Genomic DNA, 16,855 nt, shown 5'->3' on the forward strand with positions numbered 1-16,855 from the left:
TTCATTAAAAATTATAAATAAATAAATTTTACTTAAAATATTTATGATTGCATGCATTTATATTTTTCTTTGAAGAAGATGTTTAAATAAAAACAGAGTTAACACATTAAAATTGTTTTAAAAGTTTAAGTAAATAAATAAATAAAGTAATTGTTGAAATTATAACAAATTGCTAATTAATTATTAGAGAAGTTATAAAATAAAATACTTAAAATCAGTTTATTTTATTAAAAATTAATTATTTAAGTTCAATATTCTTTTTATCATTATAAAATAAAACATTAAAATTGTTAAAATCAAAAAAAATCTACTTTTAAAATATAGGCTTAGATGAAATTTATTTTTTTAATATAATTTTTCTTGTTTTTAATTAAGAAATTAATATAGAAGAAATATTTATTTGTTTTATAAAATGAATTTTTTATCAAAATAATCATTTTTTATCTTTGATATTTGTTTTTTTTTAGGATTTTACACTTCAATAGTGAATTCATTTTTAAAATCCCTTTATTTAAGAATAGCTTTTAAATTAATAATTCTCTTTATTGCTTAGGCGCTTAAAATTTAAAAAATAATTAAATATTTATGAAGAAAAATTATAAAAGAGATTTGTAATATTGAATAATCTATTTTTTTAAACTTTAGATAATAAATTAACATTGATCGATTAACAAATAGTTAGCAAACTACATATTTTAAAAATAAGAAAGAAAGAAAGATTATGGAACAAATAAGTCTACAAATACAAAATAGCTTAGAGGAAGCAATCAGCATTTTAAAAATAATTTCAAACTCATAGGAAAAGGGATTAATATTAACTGATATTTTAATCAACGACATTTACTTCATAAGAAATTTGATTCTTTCTGGAAAAGAAGAACAACTAAATAATTATTTTTAAGATTTAAACATAATTGTAGACAAAGCTAAATTAATCAAGAACAATCTTACATTTAGCTGTGTTAGTAAGTATGGAAATTTTATATAAATTTTTCAATAAGAACCCATAAAAGTGATATTCTAAAAAATCAACAGCATCCTTCAAAATATCAAAAAATAATTTCCAAAGTAAATAGATTCTAATGATGTTTATAGCTTAGACTCTAAAAAAATAGAATAAATTTTTAAATTGCATAGTAAATTATAAACATTTAGACAATATTAAAACATGAATTAATTCTAATCTTATCACTAACTCACTGTTCTCTTTAAAATGTGTAATGACTAATAAGGAGAGAGAGAAAGTCTATTAAAATCTATTGCCTCATTCATATTACCCACTAGTGTAAATCTTAATTTTTACCTTTTAAATTATTTTTACTAAAGATAGACTTTTGAGTTATTGATTAGAAATTTGATTAAATATTTAAAAAATCAATTTCATTATATTTTATATGGAAAAGGAAGGATAATAGGTAGATTACAATAGCATTTTTAAAATATTAGGAATTGAAAATAATAATCAGCCAATAAGTGAAAAGTCTCTTTAGTTGTTAAATATTTTTTTTTAAGATTGCTGGCTAAACAGGAAATATCTATTAAGATTATTTTAACAAGGTTGTCTGACGAGTTAAAATAAATAAATTGCTATTGAGTAATATATTCCATTAAAAGACTTAAAACTTAAAATATGCAATGGAGACTTTGAAGGAGTGATTCAAAGTTCTCAGTCCTTGCTTTTAGAAAAAAATAAATTATAAATCATAGGAGAAAGAAAAGTAAGTGAAATGAATTACTAACATAGTGTTAATTAAATATGTAAGTATAAATTATTTACTTTAGAACCTTACTGCATTGACTGTATTTTGTTAACTCCTATATCTAGATCACTTAATTGTCTTTTAGTAGAAGGTTAAGAAATAAATTTAAACTATGGAGAGTAAATAAAAGAATATAGCATTTGTCACGATAGCATGAAATTAAAACTAATTATCAATATGGAGAAAGAAACTATGTAAAAAAACTTATATGCTCTAATAGATGAAAATTAAATGAAATAAAAAGATGCTTAGGATAACATGTAAAATTTAGAAACCGAAACTAATACAAATAACACATCAAATTAGTAAATAGATTATTTCGAAGAAACAGAAGATTATGATAATAAAATGTTAAATTTACACAATTAATATAATTTATAAGATAGAGAAGCAGTATCTTTTTTTTCAAAATTTGCTCACACATCAAAAATAGTTATCAAACTATAAAAAGGTCTTAAAACTGAAAATGCTTTTAAAGAAGAGCTAACAAAAGAATTCTTCATAGATAATGACAATTCATTTTTATATTAGCTAACAAATAATGCTCATTTTTAATTTATTTACAACAAATTAACTTAGCAGTTAAAAATTAAACAAATCTTTCAGTAAACTATTTCTAATTTTGCTTAGAGATCTTTTTTAGAAATACCTAGAAATTAACCTTTGTAAATTTAAAAGGATACAGTGTTATTTTCACAATGTTAACTTAAGTACACATTTGATTTTAAATGATAGCTAAAAAACATTTTATAAGCTGTTTCATATTTTTGATAAATTAAGTATTTTATAAATAAATAACAGTAATTCACATTCACTTTTTTTCATTTAAAAATGTTTTTTTTCTTTTAAAATAACAATCTTAAATAGGAGCGACTAAAGACTGATAAAATGGATTGGATTGAAAAGTAAAGGAACCATATCCATCCATCAATCCAAAAGTATTTAAATACTCAACATCTCCTAAAAATTTTAAGTTGCTGATCTGGATTTTAATCCAGCCAGCTGTTTATGTTTATTTACTTCAAAATAATTATTTTTTATTTTTAATCATTAGATTAATCCAAATTTTCAATCAAATCAAATCAAATCAATCCATCCATCCATCCATCCATCAATCCTTCCATCTATTCGATTATTTTTGAGCTATCAGTTCGTCCATTTTAAAATAACCAAATTATAAATCTATTCATCTTAAAATTTTTAATGGTCTGGATCCATCCAATATCATTATTAATTTAAATAATTTAAACATACAATTACTTTAAAGTTTCTTAAATGATTGAATAAATTTTTATTAAAATATTTAAATAATATTTCAACAATTAAGAATATTTTGAATTTGTGTTTTATTATTAAGAAGTAATGTAAAGTTATTAAAATTTTGGCAAAAAAGATATTAACTAACTATATACATTTTAAATAAAAATATATTTAATTGATAAATATTTTAACATAAAATATAATTAATTCACTATTTTTCCATAATATTTTTAAAGATATTATTATTTAATTTTAATCAAAATATTGATTAATATATTTATTCAATTATTTTATGATAATATATTTTTTTTTTTGATTTTTAAACTTACTTTAACTTAATCACTCAAGATTATATATTATAAATCCTACTTTATTAACAAATAATATAAATAAAAAATAAACATTTTTAGTAATATGGTCATTTTAATATTGAAAATATATTTTATATTTTGAAAAATAAAAAAGTAAAAATATATGATATATACATAAAAATTCAAAATTTAAATAAAGCTTCTTACGATGCTCAAGTATTTCATAATATTTTATATCAATTTTTAGGGAACAGTTTTAATTTGTTAATTTAAAAATATAAATTAGTTATTTTATAATATTGAATGATAATTAAATTAAAGATTTAAGCAAAGCTCTAGTTTTTAATTTTAATATTTAACTAATACTTTATAATATACATTTTTTTAATTATTCATTTTAGACTAAAATTAGTAAGTTAGTTAATTAATTAATTAATTTTTAGTTATTTTATATTTTATAAAAATAAATTTTTTATTTATGTTAACTACTATTTATAATTTTGAATGTATTTTTTATTTATTTTTTTATTAAAGGTCATTCATTAATTACGTTTTTTAATTGCCTTCACTAGTTTGGGTTAGTAAAGTTTTATATTAGGTTAGTAAAAATCTAATTAACATTCTTCAAAGATTGTTGGAATAAATATTAACCTGTCTAAGCATTTTTTAACTTGAATATCTTTGAAAGATCTTCTTTTTCTTTTTATAATTTCTATTTAAAATGGTTTTTAAATAAGAAAAGCAATATTTATTAATTTTACCTCTTGTTCTTATTAAAGCTTTCTATTTTTAACATAATTTTATATAATTCTTGCTGCTTTATCTTATCTTCTATTTATCTCAATTTAATTTTAATACTCAATGAGCAGGGCTTTATCTTTTTTTATTATAGCAAGAGTTTGTTCATAACTTTCAGTCAGTATTTATTTATCTTTCTATTTTTATTTTCAAATTTAAAAATTAAACTCAATAAAAATGTTTTTTTAATATTTTTAAACTGTTACTTAAAGCTCTAAGTGCTTATTTTCTAAATGAGTATATTGATTCTTCCAGCTTTAATCTAATTCTTTCAGTTTTTACTTCAGTGTTTTTTCTGATTTTTATAGTGAAGAAATCTAATTTTCTCTACTTCCTCTTTGAGGTTCATTTTTTTTGAATTCAGTGTTCTTTTTTAAAGAATAAAAATAAGTTTTAAAAATTGATTTACAAATTTGATTACTAATAAATTTATGTTTTCTTATAAGAATCCTCTCTCTTGGAAGACTTATTCATTTTATTATTAAGAGATAACACTTTTTTCTTTTTCAATTTCATCTTCTAAATCATAGAGTTATTCTTAAAGTCTGTCTATTTTTTCTTTGTAATCGTAATTTATTTTTCTCAAATTATCAATCTATTATTTATATCTGTATAATATCTAATTAACCTTGAATAACCTATAAGCAGATTGTATTTTTCTAGCACTAACTTCTCTCTATTTAATGAAAAAGTTTTAATAAAAATACAAAATTTTCTAATAAATAAAAAATACCTCATAAACTTGGCTTGCTTTTCTGAATATGTATTGCTCCTTTTCTACTTATGATTGTAAAAATTCAATAGTTTTTTGTCTTTCTATAATTAATCTATTATATTGGTTTAGCTATTATTCAGAAACTCTTTATTTTAATAATTTCATTATTTGATAGCCAGCAACTTTCTCATCTAAAACCTAAAATTTATTTTTTAATGATAAATAAATTTAAATGACAAAAAAATAAACAAATTTTTTACTTCAATTTATTTTTCAAAATGAATCTTCTAAATTGCAAATGCTCCCATTAATTTTTTAACTGTTTGTTACCATTTTTTTTAAGCAATAAACTTTGAAATAACTCTAATTGAATTCATACATTTAAATTTATAATTTTATTCATTGAGCTATTTAAACTATTGGTTTATGATAACTTAATTTTCTTTTTACAGCTATTCTAAATTGATAATTTTATTTTCTAATTCTGTTAAATTTGTTTCCCTTTTTTCAATCATTTGCTAGACTTTCTCAATACAGGTGTTTTTTTCTTTCAATTCGAGTTATAATTCCACTATCTTATTTTATTCGTCTTAAATCTAATCAAGTGCTTATTTATTTGTAATGCTAAATTCTTCATTTTGATATTATAAGAGAGTATTCTTCTAAATTAAATCATCTACATTTTGTTAAAGCTATTCATTATTGCTTATAGCAGCATTCAATTCTTTTCTTAGCAAGTGTTTCTAGAAAGTAATCTATATCTTTCTCACTTTAAAATCGATATTGTCATGCACAGACTATGACTTTTATTAAAAAAAATAAGTATATTTAATAATAAATGATAATAAAATACCTTAATATTCTTTAATTAGAATTATAATTCTTCAACTGAATTTGTGCAAATTCTTAATTATTTTGATAAATTAGATAACTCATCATAAGATTATGCAAGCTGTTCCTCCTTAGCCTTGATATCTTAATTTAAATTAGATATTTTTTCAATATAAAAATTCATTTATTAGGTATCAGAATCTTTTTCTATTTATAGCTTTTTAAGTTGTTTTTCATTTTCTTATAAAATTTAATCCTATTGTTAAATTCTTTAATTAATTTCATCATTTTACTCATTAAGTTTTTTAATTTATTCTTGCAAATAAGTATCTAGTTCAGCTTAATAAAGCAATTAATCATATTATTTTTTATTCTCTATTTCGGCCTATTCCAGTTTATTTTATTCTGCATTTAATTTCCTTGTTTTTAAAGCTAGTTGATTAAGATATCTCTTAATTATTTTCTACTTTTAAATCCTTCTAAAAGCATTCTAAATTATCATGCAAGATAATTATTGAGTCTAAACATGAATCAAGTTAATTTTATCCTCTAAATCAATTTACAGATTATTAATTTTTTTAGCATTCTCTAATTCAACTTGCTTTAACTACTCAAGTAATTTTTAATTTTATAGATTCAAATCACTAATTTTTAAATTCAACTATTCTACTTGTTATTTTTCACTAATTATTATTAACTCAAGTTCTTCTATTTTTTTAGAGTTTTCATCTTTAATGCTTTAGATTTAACTTAAAAGATTTTCATTATTTTACTTTTATTATTCTTTATCTTAAATTTCTAAACACATTTTTTCATTCAGATTTTCAATTTATTCTTTCAATTCTTCATTTTATGATTCAAGTTTTTTGATATTAAATTAAAATTGTTCATTAGATTCTTATTAAAATGCTTCAAATTAATTATGCAAATCTTCGTATTAGTTTTATAGCTCTTCTATTTCTGTTTGCTTTGTTTCTAGTTTTACTTCATATTAATTGACAATTTATTCTATCTAATCTTCTAGTTACTTTTATAAACTCTCTTGTTCAATGAACTTTTCTTAGTATTCATTGATAATAGATTATTTGTCGTTTATTTCAGTTTAGAGAACCTGTTCAACATTTTCTTTATGTTTCTTGATTTCTTCCATTTTCTCCTCAATTGCTTATTACTTTGCTTGGACTTATTTTTCTAATATCATAATACGCTCTTCATTTATTTATGCCTTTAATTAAAATTGCTTGACTTAATTTTCTTACTCTATCATTTAAGCAATTTTTTATTCTATTTCAAGTTATTAATTTTGATTTAAATTCTCACCTTCAGAAACTAACTGGATTTAAATATCCAATTAGCCCTTCAATTCTGCTATTTCTTGTTAATGAGATTCAAGCTATTGGTTTAAATTTTCTATTTCAGATTGAAGTTAACCTTAAATTTCTTTATTACTTTCAGTTAATTGATTAATTTCATCATTCTATTCTTTCATTTCATTTTCATATTCATTAGCTTTTTCTGTTAATTCCTTTATCTTGTCCTTTAAATTTTCATTTTCGGTATTTTTTTATTATAAATTTGACTCTGACTCTTCAAAAATGCTTTTAAGTTCACCCATAGATAATTCAATTTATTACTAACTTAATTTCAAAGACTCGATTTCATTATTTTTAGCATCTAAAATTTCTTTTATTTCTCTAATTTAATCCAAATAAGTTTAATTTAATTTTTATAAATTATTAATTTTATCTTCAAGCTCTTAATTTAATTGTGCTATTTAAGCATTTAACTAACACACCTATTCTGCATTTTATTCATTTTATTCTTATTATTATATGCTTTTTTACTAAAGTTATGTTTGAAGGTTTTCTTGTTTCTCAACATTCTGCTTATTTATTTCTTCTAGATCGAGAATTTAATCCTTTAAATTATTTATTTAATCTTCGACTTAGGTGTTCTTTAAAAGCAGAAGTTAGATATGTTATTGTTTTTACTCTAAAGCTGTTTCTATTTCACTGGATATTTCAGAAATCTGCTAAATTTAAGAACATTTTTCTTATAACTAACTTTATAAATCTAAAATGACTTTTTCCTTTTCCTCAACAATTAATTATAATCTTTCTTTATCATTTTTCAAATCAACAATTTTTTATTCTAGCTCAGAATTTTGATTTTAAATGGATTTAAGAACAACTTCAAAGCTATTCTTTTCATTGATAATATCTTCTCTTGCTTACTTTAACTCTTCTTCTTTATCTTTAAATTGAATTAAATGCTCTTGAAGCATGTCCTTTTTCTCTTGTATTTCATTTTCATGCTAAAACTCTTTGACAACTATCTCTTACTTCAGCTACTCAATTTTCTATTCAAATTAATTATTCGATTTGACATATGATTCTATTTCTTTCTTTCTGTCAAATATTTCCTGATTCAAAATAGAAATTTCTTTCTTAAGGTCAGTTATTTGTTATTATGAGTGATTTAATTATTATTTTTGAGTGTTGAGTTGTTTCTCTGTTTCATCTAATTGAATTATTAATTCTTAGTTATTTATTTAAATCAAACTTAACTAACTAGACTATTCAGATAGCTCTGTATTTAACTTATCAAGCTACTCAGTCTATTATTCTATCTATTCTTTTTGTTTAGCTATTAACTAGTCTTTCTAACTATTAGTTAAATTTAGTTATTCTATTTATTAGTTAAACTATTTCAAGATAGCTTCGCTCTAAAGCTAGCTTTAGGCTGTTTTAATATTCAAATTTTCTAAATCTTACTAGTTTTTATTTTTGTACTGCTCTATGTCTATCTCAAATTAACTTTCCATTTACTATTTCTATTCAATAAGTTGCTCGATTTTTTGATTAAGTTACTCAATATTTTAATTAAGCTACTCAATTTAACTCTGATAAGAACTTGATTTCTAATCATAATCCTACAATTACTCCTCTAATTATTATTAGACCTATTATAATTTTTCTTCTTTTTCTTTTATTAAATTTTTATTTTTTTATATTTCTTCACTTTGCTACTCTTAGCAATCTTCATAATCTTCCTAAAGTTCATTATATTTATTCAAAAGTTATTCATAGGAATTCTTTTAATTTTAAATGTATTAATCTTTTTCAGTCAGTTATTTTTTCATAGATGCAATTTCTCTTTTATTATGCTAAATAAGTTCGTCTATCTTAATTTCTAATTGCTGCATCATCATACTCTTTTCTTCATTAGACTCATTTACAATCTTTTCATACTCAACTATCTCTTGTTTTTGTTTTTCAATTTACTCTCTAGCCTATTTTAGTTCTTATTCCAAGTCAACTCTGCCTTTCTCTAATGAGCTTTTCAAACTTTCTCTTTCAGAGTTTAAATAATCAAACTGAGATGTGTATTCGCTCTTGACTATATCAAGCTCTTGTAAATGCTGCTTTTCTCTCTCTGAAATAGATATTGTCTTCTTATTTAGCTCTTCCTATAACACTTTATTTTGCTTAGACAATTCCTAGATTTCTTCCTTCAAGGTATTAAGTGCTTAAGATTATGCATTTTCTTATTATTTTAGCTATTCTTTAAGTGACACATTTTCTTTCTCTTTTAAACTAGCTTTTTGCTCATTCATTTTTATTTGCTTCTTGTAATTTTCTTCCCTTTCTTTATAGCCATTGTCAATTAATTTGAATTACTAAGATAGCTCTATGAACTATTGTTCACTGTTTTCTTTTTCTGATTCCTTTATAAATGATTAATTAAAATAAAATGTTAATCCAATACATATTTCTCATATTCTTATTTAAAATTTACCAAATTCTTGTAGGTATTTTCTAAGTTGACTATTTCTTCATTCTTTTATTTAAGCTAGTCATTTAAAGACTCTGTTTGCTTAGCATAATTTTCAATATCTTGTAAGTACTTTATATTTTATTCTTTTAACTGATCTATCTCTTCTTCATATTCAAGAGAAGTTTTATCGAATTCTTCTAAAAAAGATTTTAATTCATTTTCAGTTTGTTTTAAAAGTTCTTAATATTTTTTTTCAATATTTTCAACTTCAACTTTTTTCTATTATTCGAGCAATACTATCGTATCTTGTTATTTAACTCCCTAGCATAAGCTCTATTTTAAATGTCTCTAACTTCCTTCTAGTTCTTATTTATCAAGCTTCACTTTATTTAAGTCCTCTTATAATTCCATAATTTTCTTTACCATTTACTATTAAAATATTTCCATTTTATGAATTTAGTCATCTTTTCCATCTAATTCTTATTGTAATTGCATCGAAAGCAGCTTTATTTTTTAAAAATTAACATTAAAAAAGTTAACAAGAAAATTATATTTTTACATAGTAGTCTTTCTGTTTATTCACTATTGGTTTATTAGTAACCTTCATAGCTCTTTGTCCAAAAGCTAATGAGGAAATTGTTTCATCCAAATGCTTAGCTGATGGTCCAATAGTAACAACTAAAGATGTCTTTGAGTTTCCTCCCAAAGAATCTTACAAAAGACGAGTAAGCTTGGATTCTCTGAAAGGAACAAAGTTAGATCTGCCATCTGAAAGAGCTGAGATACATTTTCCTAAAGCACTTAATGAGCTATTAATAGCTTTAGCTTCATGTAATCTATCTCCAGTAGATTTAGACTTCTTAACTCTCTCTGAACCAGCCAGATCTACCATGTACAAAATCGAAGTAACAAGAGAAATACTGTTATTATTGCTATTAATTTAATTCATAACATTAAGATCCTCATTTTGTAAAAATGAATTAGTATTATATTGAACTAATGAGTTATTAAGACTATTGCATTTTGATTACTCTTCAATAACCTTCTTGCTTCTCTTCTATACTTAAACCATTAATATAACATGACTTCTGCTAGAGCAAGCATTCAGTCTATTGTAATTAAAAAATGATAAAAAACATCTTTTATTTTATTTAAATAGCAAATAAATTAATTACGCTGTAAAAGCAACTGCCCTATTTTTCTCAGCGAGTCCTAGAAGTTGAAGGGCTTCTTAAGGATTTTGAATTATAACCCATTCTATTCCAGAAACAAATACTCCGTTTTCAGGTGATTCCCTGATTCTAATAACTTAATTCTCTGGATTGATTAAATCTTAGAGCTATTTATTATTATTATTATAAAATTTATTTTATATAAATCAAGAAAGGAAAAATTTAGTTCTACCATTTCCATGTATATTTAAACACAACTTAATTAAATAGAATAAATATTGCTAATATCTTCTTCAGCATAGTTAAAAATATCTTGTAAACCTCTTGGAATTATGCCTATATCCTAATCTTTTGAACCTCCGAGCATAGTAAAAGTTTTGCCTGTTCCTGTTTAACCATAAGCGAATATAGTGCCATTAAACCCCTACAAAACACTCTTTTTTATTTATTAATTAATAACCTTAATAAGTTTTTAAAATTGAATATTTATAATACTTGAATAACAGGCTATGCGACTTATTTATATATATCCTGCTAAGAAACTTTAGGCTCGAAAATTCCATCAAAATTAAATACCTTCTTTTCATAATCTTTTTTTACTATTTCATAAAAACATAAAATTTTTCTGTATTTTCTGTTTTTAAATAATTTTATTTACTAGCTATTATTTTATTTTTTGAGTCAAAGCTTTCAATACTGCATTGCTTGCACTGATTATATTCTTCTTCCAAAAATGGTCTAAGACGCACAAAAACCTTGACCTTTTCTTGCTTTTTATTAGTTGTTTCAAGTTATTTTTCTGAATTATTTTAAGCTAAGCCTGCAATATTTTAGTTTCCACTAATTTATTTTGGACTTGGCATGCTAATAGGACCTGATTAAAATAATATAAATTTATTATTAATACTAAACAACTAAAAAATTAAAATACTCAATTAATTGGCAGCTTAGGGCGCGTCGTTATCTAAAAAAGCATTTCTCTTCATTTATTTAAGTAATAATAATAAGTTGTTTGATTTTATAGCAAGTAGTTTGCTCTTATATCTCGTGTATTTTTTATTACTATAAAATATAAATCTATAAAATCTATTTAAATTGAATGATTTTTTTTTCTTTGTTTTTTTAAGACTTTATTTAATTTTGAATTGATTTTATCAATCAAATTTTTCGTATTTGCTTACTTACTTGCGTTGATAAATGATAATTAAATTTTGATTTTTTAAAAGTAAAGATTCATTTAATTGAACGAACACTATTTCAAATTTAATAGTAAAATCAAATAGAATTTAATTTTTGTTGTTTTTGAGATATCTTTAACATTTCATTATTGTATTTGCAGAATTTCAAATTTAAATATGAGATTAAGATTGAATTAGCTGATTTGTTAAATAAATTAATCAATAAATCCATAAAGGTTTATAATATAATTTAATTCATTACTTTTTCATATTTTTTATACTATTTCTCTCTATCAAAAATATATTTGCTTTTTAAGTGCTTAATTATATTTATTTTTAAGTATTTTCATTTTCCATTATTTGAATGAAATTCTTCTTCCAAATATAAGAAAAAAACTTTTTTAACTAAATAAATAAATAAATAAATATTTTTTAATATATTTATTTCAATTATTATCTCTAATTTCAAAAAAAAGAAGAAAATATTATTAATTTATTTTACTTAAAATATTTACTTTTTAGGATTTTAAATTTTTTAATTTTTATCTAATTTGAAGATTTTAATAGATTTTTTTATAGAGTGTTTGTTTGATCGTTTGAATAGGTTAATAAAAAATATATTTAAAATATATCAGTAAAAATTATGTAGAAATAAAATATCTTAGAAAATAAATAAATAAATGACAATGTAATTTTATCAGCAAAATTAAGTGCACTTAAATATTTTAAAAAAAACAATAGAAAATTATTGATATTTTAATGAAATTCTTTTTCCAAATGTGAAAAAATGTGAGAAAAAAACTTTTTTAACTAAATAAATAAATAAATATTTTTAAATATGTTTATTTAAATTACTATCTCTAATTTCAAAAAAGAAGAAAATATTATTAATTTATTTTACTTAAAATATTTACTTTTTAGGATTTTAAATTTTTTAATTTTTATCTAATTTGAAGATTTTAATAGATTTTTTTATGGAGTGTTTGTTTGATCGTTTGAATAGGTTAATAAAAAATATATTTAAAATATATCAGTAAAAATTATGTAGAAATAAAATATCTTAGAAAATAAATAAATAAATGACAATGTAATTTTATCTGCAAAATTAAATGCACTTAAATATTATAAAAAAAACAATAGTAAATTATTGATAAATCATGTGTAATTATTATTATTATTTTTTATTGTTATATTTATTAACAAACAAGCTACACAACACAACGAATACTTTTGATTAAATAAATTAAACTAATAATTTGCAAAAATAATTAATCTTGTATGTTGCAGAGTAATCAGAATATATTTAATTAGTAAGTTCAATAATAAAGGCTCTCTTAATGTCATTTTGATGGTAAATTAGAGCTTCAACAAAATCTTTCAGCAAATAAACATGTCAAAAAGTTGAATGTTGTTTAGTTAGATTTATAAAATTGCTAGTTGCCATTGCTGAATTAAGCTAGACCTTCTTGGCTCTAGGAATAATTCTAAAATTTAGTTTAATGTTAAAATAAATGGTAAAATGATAAACACTAATTGCCCTAACAAAGAGCATAAACCTCTTGCCACGGAGACAAAGAGAATATTTAGTCGTTCATTCACGAAGCACAACCTAGATCTAGAACACCATTTAAAATGAAAGAAAGTGCAGGAAAATACTATGAGAGGGAAGTCTATTCGTCACTAAGTAAAACAAGAGATACTCCTCATCTAAACAAAAAAATTTTAGAGTTAAATATAGAGAAATAGAATGATTAACTTGAATTCAAGCGAAGATAAAATAAGAGACAAAGTTTAGAATAGCATCATAGTAATAATAGCCATAGTGATATAAAAAAAGAAAAAAATAAATATAATAACTTTCTGGGTTAATACCATGTCTAACAGCAGTCAGCATCATCTTGTAATACAAGTTCTCATTTAAACAAAAATATTTAACAAAATCAAGATAAAACACCTCAAAAACTCTCCTAAGCTGAAATAGCATAAATGACTTTTCAAAATTCATTTTTAAATATAAAATAAATTCTTAGCAAAAACTCTGCCGCCACATTTAACACTGAAGAAAATGAAGTAATTAAAACAGAAGAAAAAGAACAGCAAGAATATCAAAAGATAAAATTAAACAAGCAACATTCTTCCAAAGAAAGCTCTCTAGCTTCTTTGAATAGCTCAGTACCTCTAAATAGCATTTTGAAAGGAGATTTAAACTTATTTAGCTAAAATGGATAGTAAAATTGCTAATAATATAACAGCACTTATATCACTAATCTATTAACTCCTATATCTAATTGTTGTAGTAAAAATATTAAAACTAACTAACAAAAACCTCAAATAGTTCTACTGACAGAAGAAACATAATAAGAAAAATAAGAAATTAAAAACTAAGATAAAGAGTTATCATAATCAGAAAAACAATAAAAATTTGAAGAGGAATAATAGCATTGTTAGTAGAATGCAAGCGGCTTACAAAAGGATCTATCTTCTAAATCTAGTAAAATTGTGAAAATAGAGATAATTAATAACAGTCAATAAATAAATAATATATAAAAAAGGAATAACAGTCAATAAATTAATAGTGAAGAACAAATTAATGAAAAGGTTACTGATTAAAATGCAGTAGATGGAAATTAATTTAATAATGAGAATGATTAATTATAACTTGTTGAAAATTAAAACAACTAAAATTAGGAATAATGCAGATTAACTAGTGAAAACGAGAGATTAGCTAAGGTTTTTAATAATTATGAAATTCAACAAAGAATTAGGAAGGTTAGACATAATAAATTGAAGAATAATCCAAATGACGTTTAAAACACATATTATAATGTAAATGTTTCGACTGATGATTATGTAAATACTAAGTAAGATGAAGATATTATAATGCAGAATCTGAGTTTGTTCGAGAATCATGTCTTAGATAATGATAGAATTGAAATTAATCTTGATTAACTCAAAAATAAGAATTTTGGCATTAACACTATGGATTCTTTTAGGAAAGATAAGATGACAACTGCTCGAAGCAGCAATGCAAATGTTGTAAATGTTAATTTAATTTAGAATCCAAACTACAACAAATAAAAAAACAAACAAATTTAGCCAAATATTTTGAAAGGCAAAAAACTAACTTTGAAGTAGTTTGTAGAAAAAAATTAAAAACTGAAAAAATAAACACCTCATTTTTTGTTAAAGAATGATATTTAAATCAAAAATGTGCAAGAAACATTAAATCTTACTTAAAAAAATGGTTTTTTGCTTTACGATATTGGCAATTTAACGCAGAAAAGCGAAGTTGATAATAATGATGCTCTCTCTGTACATAGAATAGACATTCACTCTGCTGATTCCCAAAACAATAAATCTTAAAGATTTTATCATGGAAGTCATATTAGAGGAAAAATTGCAAGTTTAAGCTAATCTAAAGCAATTTACAATAGTATTGATGATGATAATTCAATTTATGCTCGAAATGCTTACGAAAGCCACACAAACGAAATGATAAAAACGAATGCAAGTATTTACGTTTCCTAACTCATTTGTAAAACTTAAGAAGAAATCTAAATTGATAGCAAACCTAAGATTTTCATTTAAGAATAATCTACTAAAAATTCAAAAGAACAACTATTGAAAACAAGCGAATAACAATATTAACTCAATGATGTCATAAAACCTGTAAAAGAAAAAAGAAGAAGAAAATCTGTATACACAGAATTAACAACTAAGCTAGACTAATCTCTTTGTGATGGATCTGATGAGTAATTGAATAAAACATTTGATCACCAAAGAAGAAAATCTCTTATTGTTGGTTATAACAGATAAAACACAATCAGTAATTAAACGAGTTTAGAAGAAAACAATCCTTTTAATTTAAATAAAAAGACTGGGAGAAAAATGATATTAAGCACTTTAAACTACAAAGAGCTGAGATAAAATAATGAAAGATATCATAACGAGGACTTAACAATCATAGAAAAAGAATAAAAGCTCGAATAAAACTCTCCCGAAAAAAGCTTAGAAGCTTCTTACATGAATTAAATTCTTCATTCAAAAAAGACTTAAAAAAATAGAAATGAGAATCCTCTTATTTAATTAAATAAAATAAAACAATCTCATAGCAACTAAAATTCTGCTAACAATCAGAAAAAAGCTGTCTCATTAAGTCTCTATTACATCGCTGGGAACTAAAATAATGACATGCTAATATCAAACAAACTGACACAAATTGATAGGAAAAATGTACCTATTTCACTTTATTAGTAGCTGAGTAACTAATAAAAGAATTAGCAAAAATAAAATACTCATACAAATAACTTTTATCAATAAAGCATTGATATAAAACCTGCTTCAATAAATCAATACTAAAAATGATTATTTTAAATTTATTTACAATAAAATTTAGAATTATTAATAAGCAAAAACAAATAAACTTGTATGAAAAGATGAAATCAATTAATTTAAATTAGATAACTAATATTTATATAAATATGTATATACTTTATCAAAATTCTCTGTTTAAATTGATAAATAATGATCAAATTATTAATCATTGAATTTAATTGTACCTGTTTTTTTTAATAGAATTTATTTATATATTTAAAATGCTCTCTCTCTCTCTTTTATTTAAAAAAATTTTTTAAATTAGGTAGGTAATTATTCTAATTTTCAATTATGAAAGAACAGATTATTATATTTTGAGAATTTTATTTTTTATATGAGAATAATTGCTTTTAATTTTTATTTAAAGCAAGATAAACACGTTTTTACAGTGGTTTTTGTTTATATTTATAACATTAAATTCTACAAAAGTATCATAATAACTTTATATTTTATTGATATAGAGCTTAACTTTATAACTTATTATAAAATCAATTTAATTGTTAAAAATTAACTTCTTTCCATTTTTTTAAATAAAAACTATTTTTTTATCAAATTTAGATAAGTTTTTGAAAATAAATAAGAAAATGCTAAATTTTTAATGTAAAAAAATAATTTAATTTAAATAATAAAAATTAAATAATTTGTTAAGGATAGCAATTATGTTATTGACTGAAAATAT

General features: G+C 21.9%; 3 protein-coding genes across 3 annotated transcripts; 2 read left to right on the forward strand and 1 right to left on the reverse strand. All coding sequences in view use genetic code 6, as the record gives it.

Annotated features, from left to right (window-relative positions):
* Window positions 1-609: 609 nt before the first annotated feature.
* On the forward strand, window positions 610-2,824 carry TTHERM_00321730 (hypothetical protein). The gene is made up of 3 exons (XM_001012973.2): window positions 610-1,285; window positions 1,404-2,560; window positions 2,628-2,824. The coding sequence occupies exons 1-2, from the start codon at window positions 722-724 to the stop codon at window positions 2,490-2,492; spliced, it is 1,653 nt and encodes a 550-aa protein (XP_001012973.2). The 5' UTR covers window positions 610-721; the 3' UTR covers window positions 2,493-2,560; window positions 2,628-2,824.
* A 1,072-nt stretch (window positions 2,825-3,896) lies between these two features.
* Window positions 3,897-11,610, reverse strand: TTHERM_00321740 (kinesin motor domain protein; the record flags this gene model as incomplete). Its single annotated transcript, XM_001012974.2, has 14 exons — window positions 3,897-4,043; window positions 4,093-4,266; window positions 4,336-4,497; window positions 4,551-4,805; window positions 4,863-5,042; window positions 5,105-5,647; window positions 5,698-9,402; window positions 9,474-9,956; window positions 10,012-10,561; window positions 10,628-10,791; window positions 10,857-11,060; window positions 11,120-11,223; window positions 11,283-11,498; window positions 11,556-11,610. 14 exons carry the CDS (start codon window positions 11,608-11,610, stop codon window positions 3,897-3,899), a joined length of 6,942 nt encoding a protein of 2,313 aa, XP_001012974.2.
* Window positions 11,611-13,080: 1,470 nt separating this feature from the next.
* TTHERM_00321750 (hypothetical protein) lies at window positions 13,081-16,167 on the forward strand (the record flags this gene model as incomplete). The annotated part of the gene is made up of 1 exon (XM_001012975.3): window positions 13,081-16,167. The coding sequence occupies one exon, from the start codon at window positions 13,081-13,083 to the stop codon at window positions 16,165-16,167; it is 3,087 nt and encodes a 1,028-aa protein (XP_001012975.3).
* Window positions 16,168-16,855: the final 688 nt, after the last annotated feature.

This window comes from Tetrahymena thermophila (assembly GCF_000189635.1).
Source record: "Tetrahymena thermophila SB210 genomic scaffold scf_8254691, whole genome shotgun sequence".
Taxonomy (NCBI): domain Eukaryota; phylum Ciliophora; class Oligohymenophorea; order Hymenostomatida; family Tetrahymenidae; genus Tetrahymena; species Tetrahymena thermophila.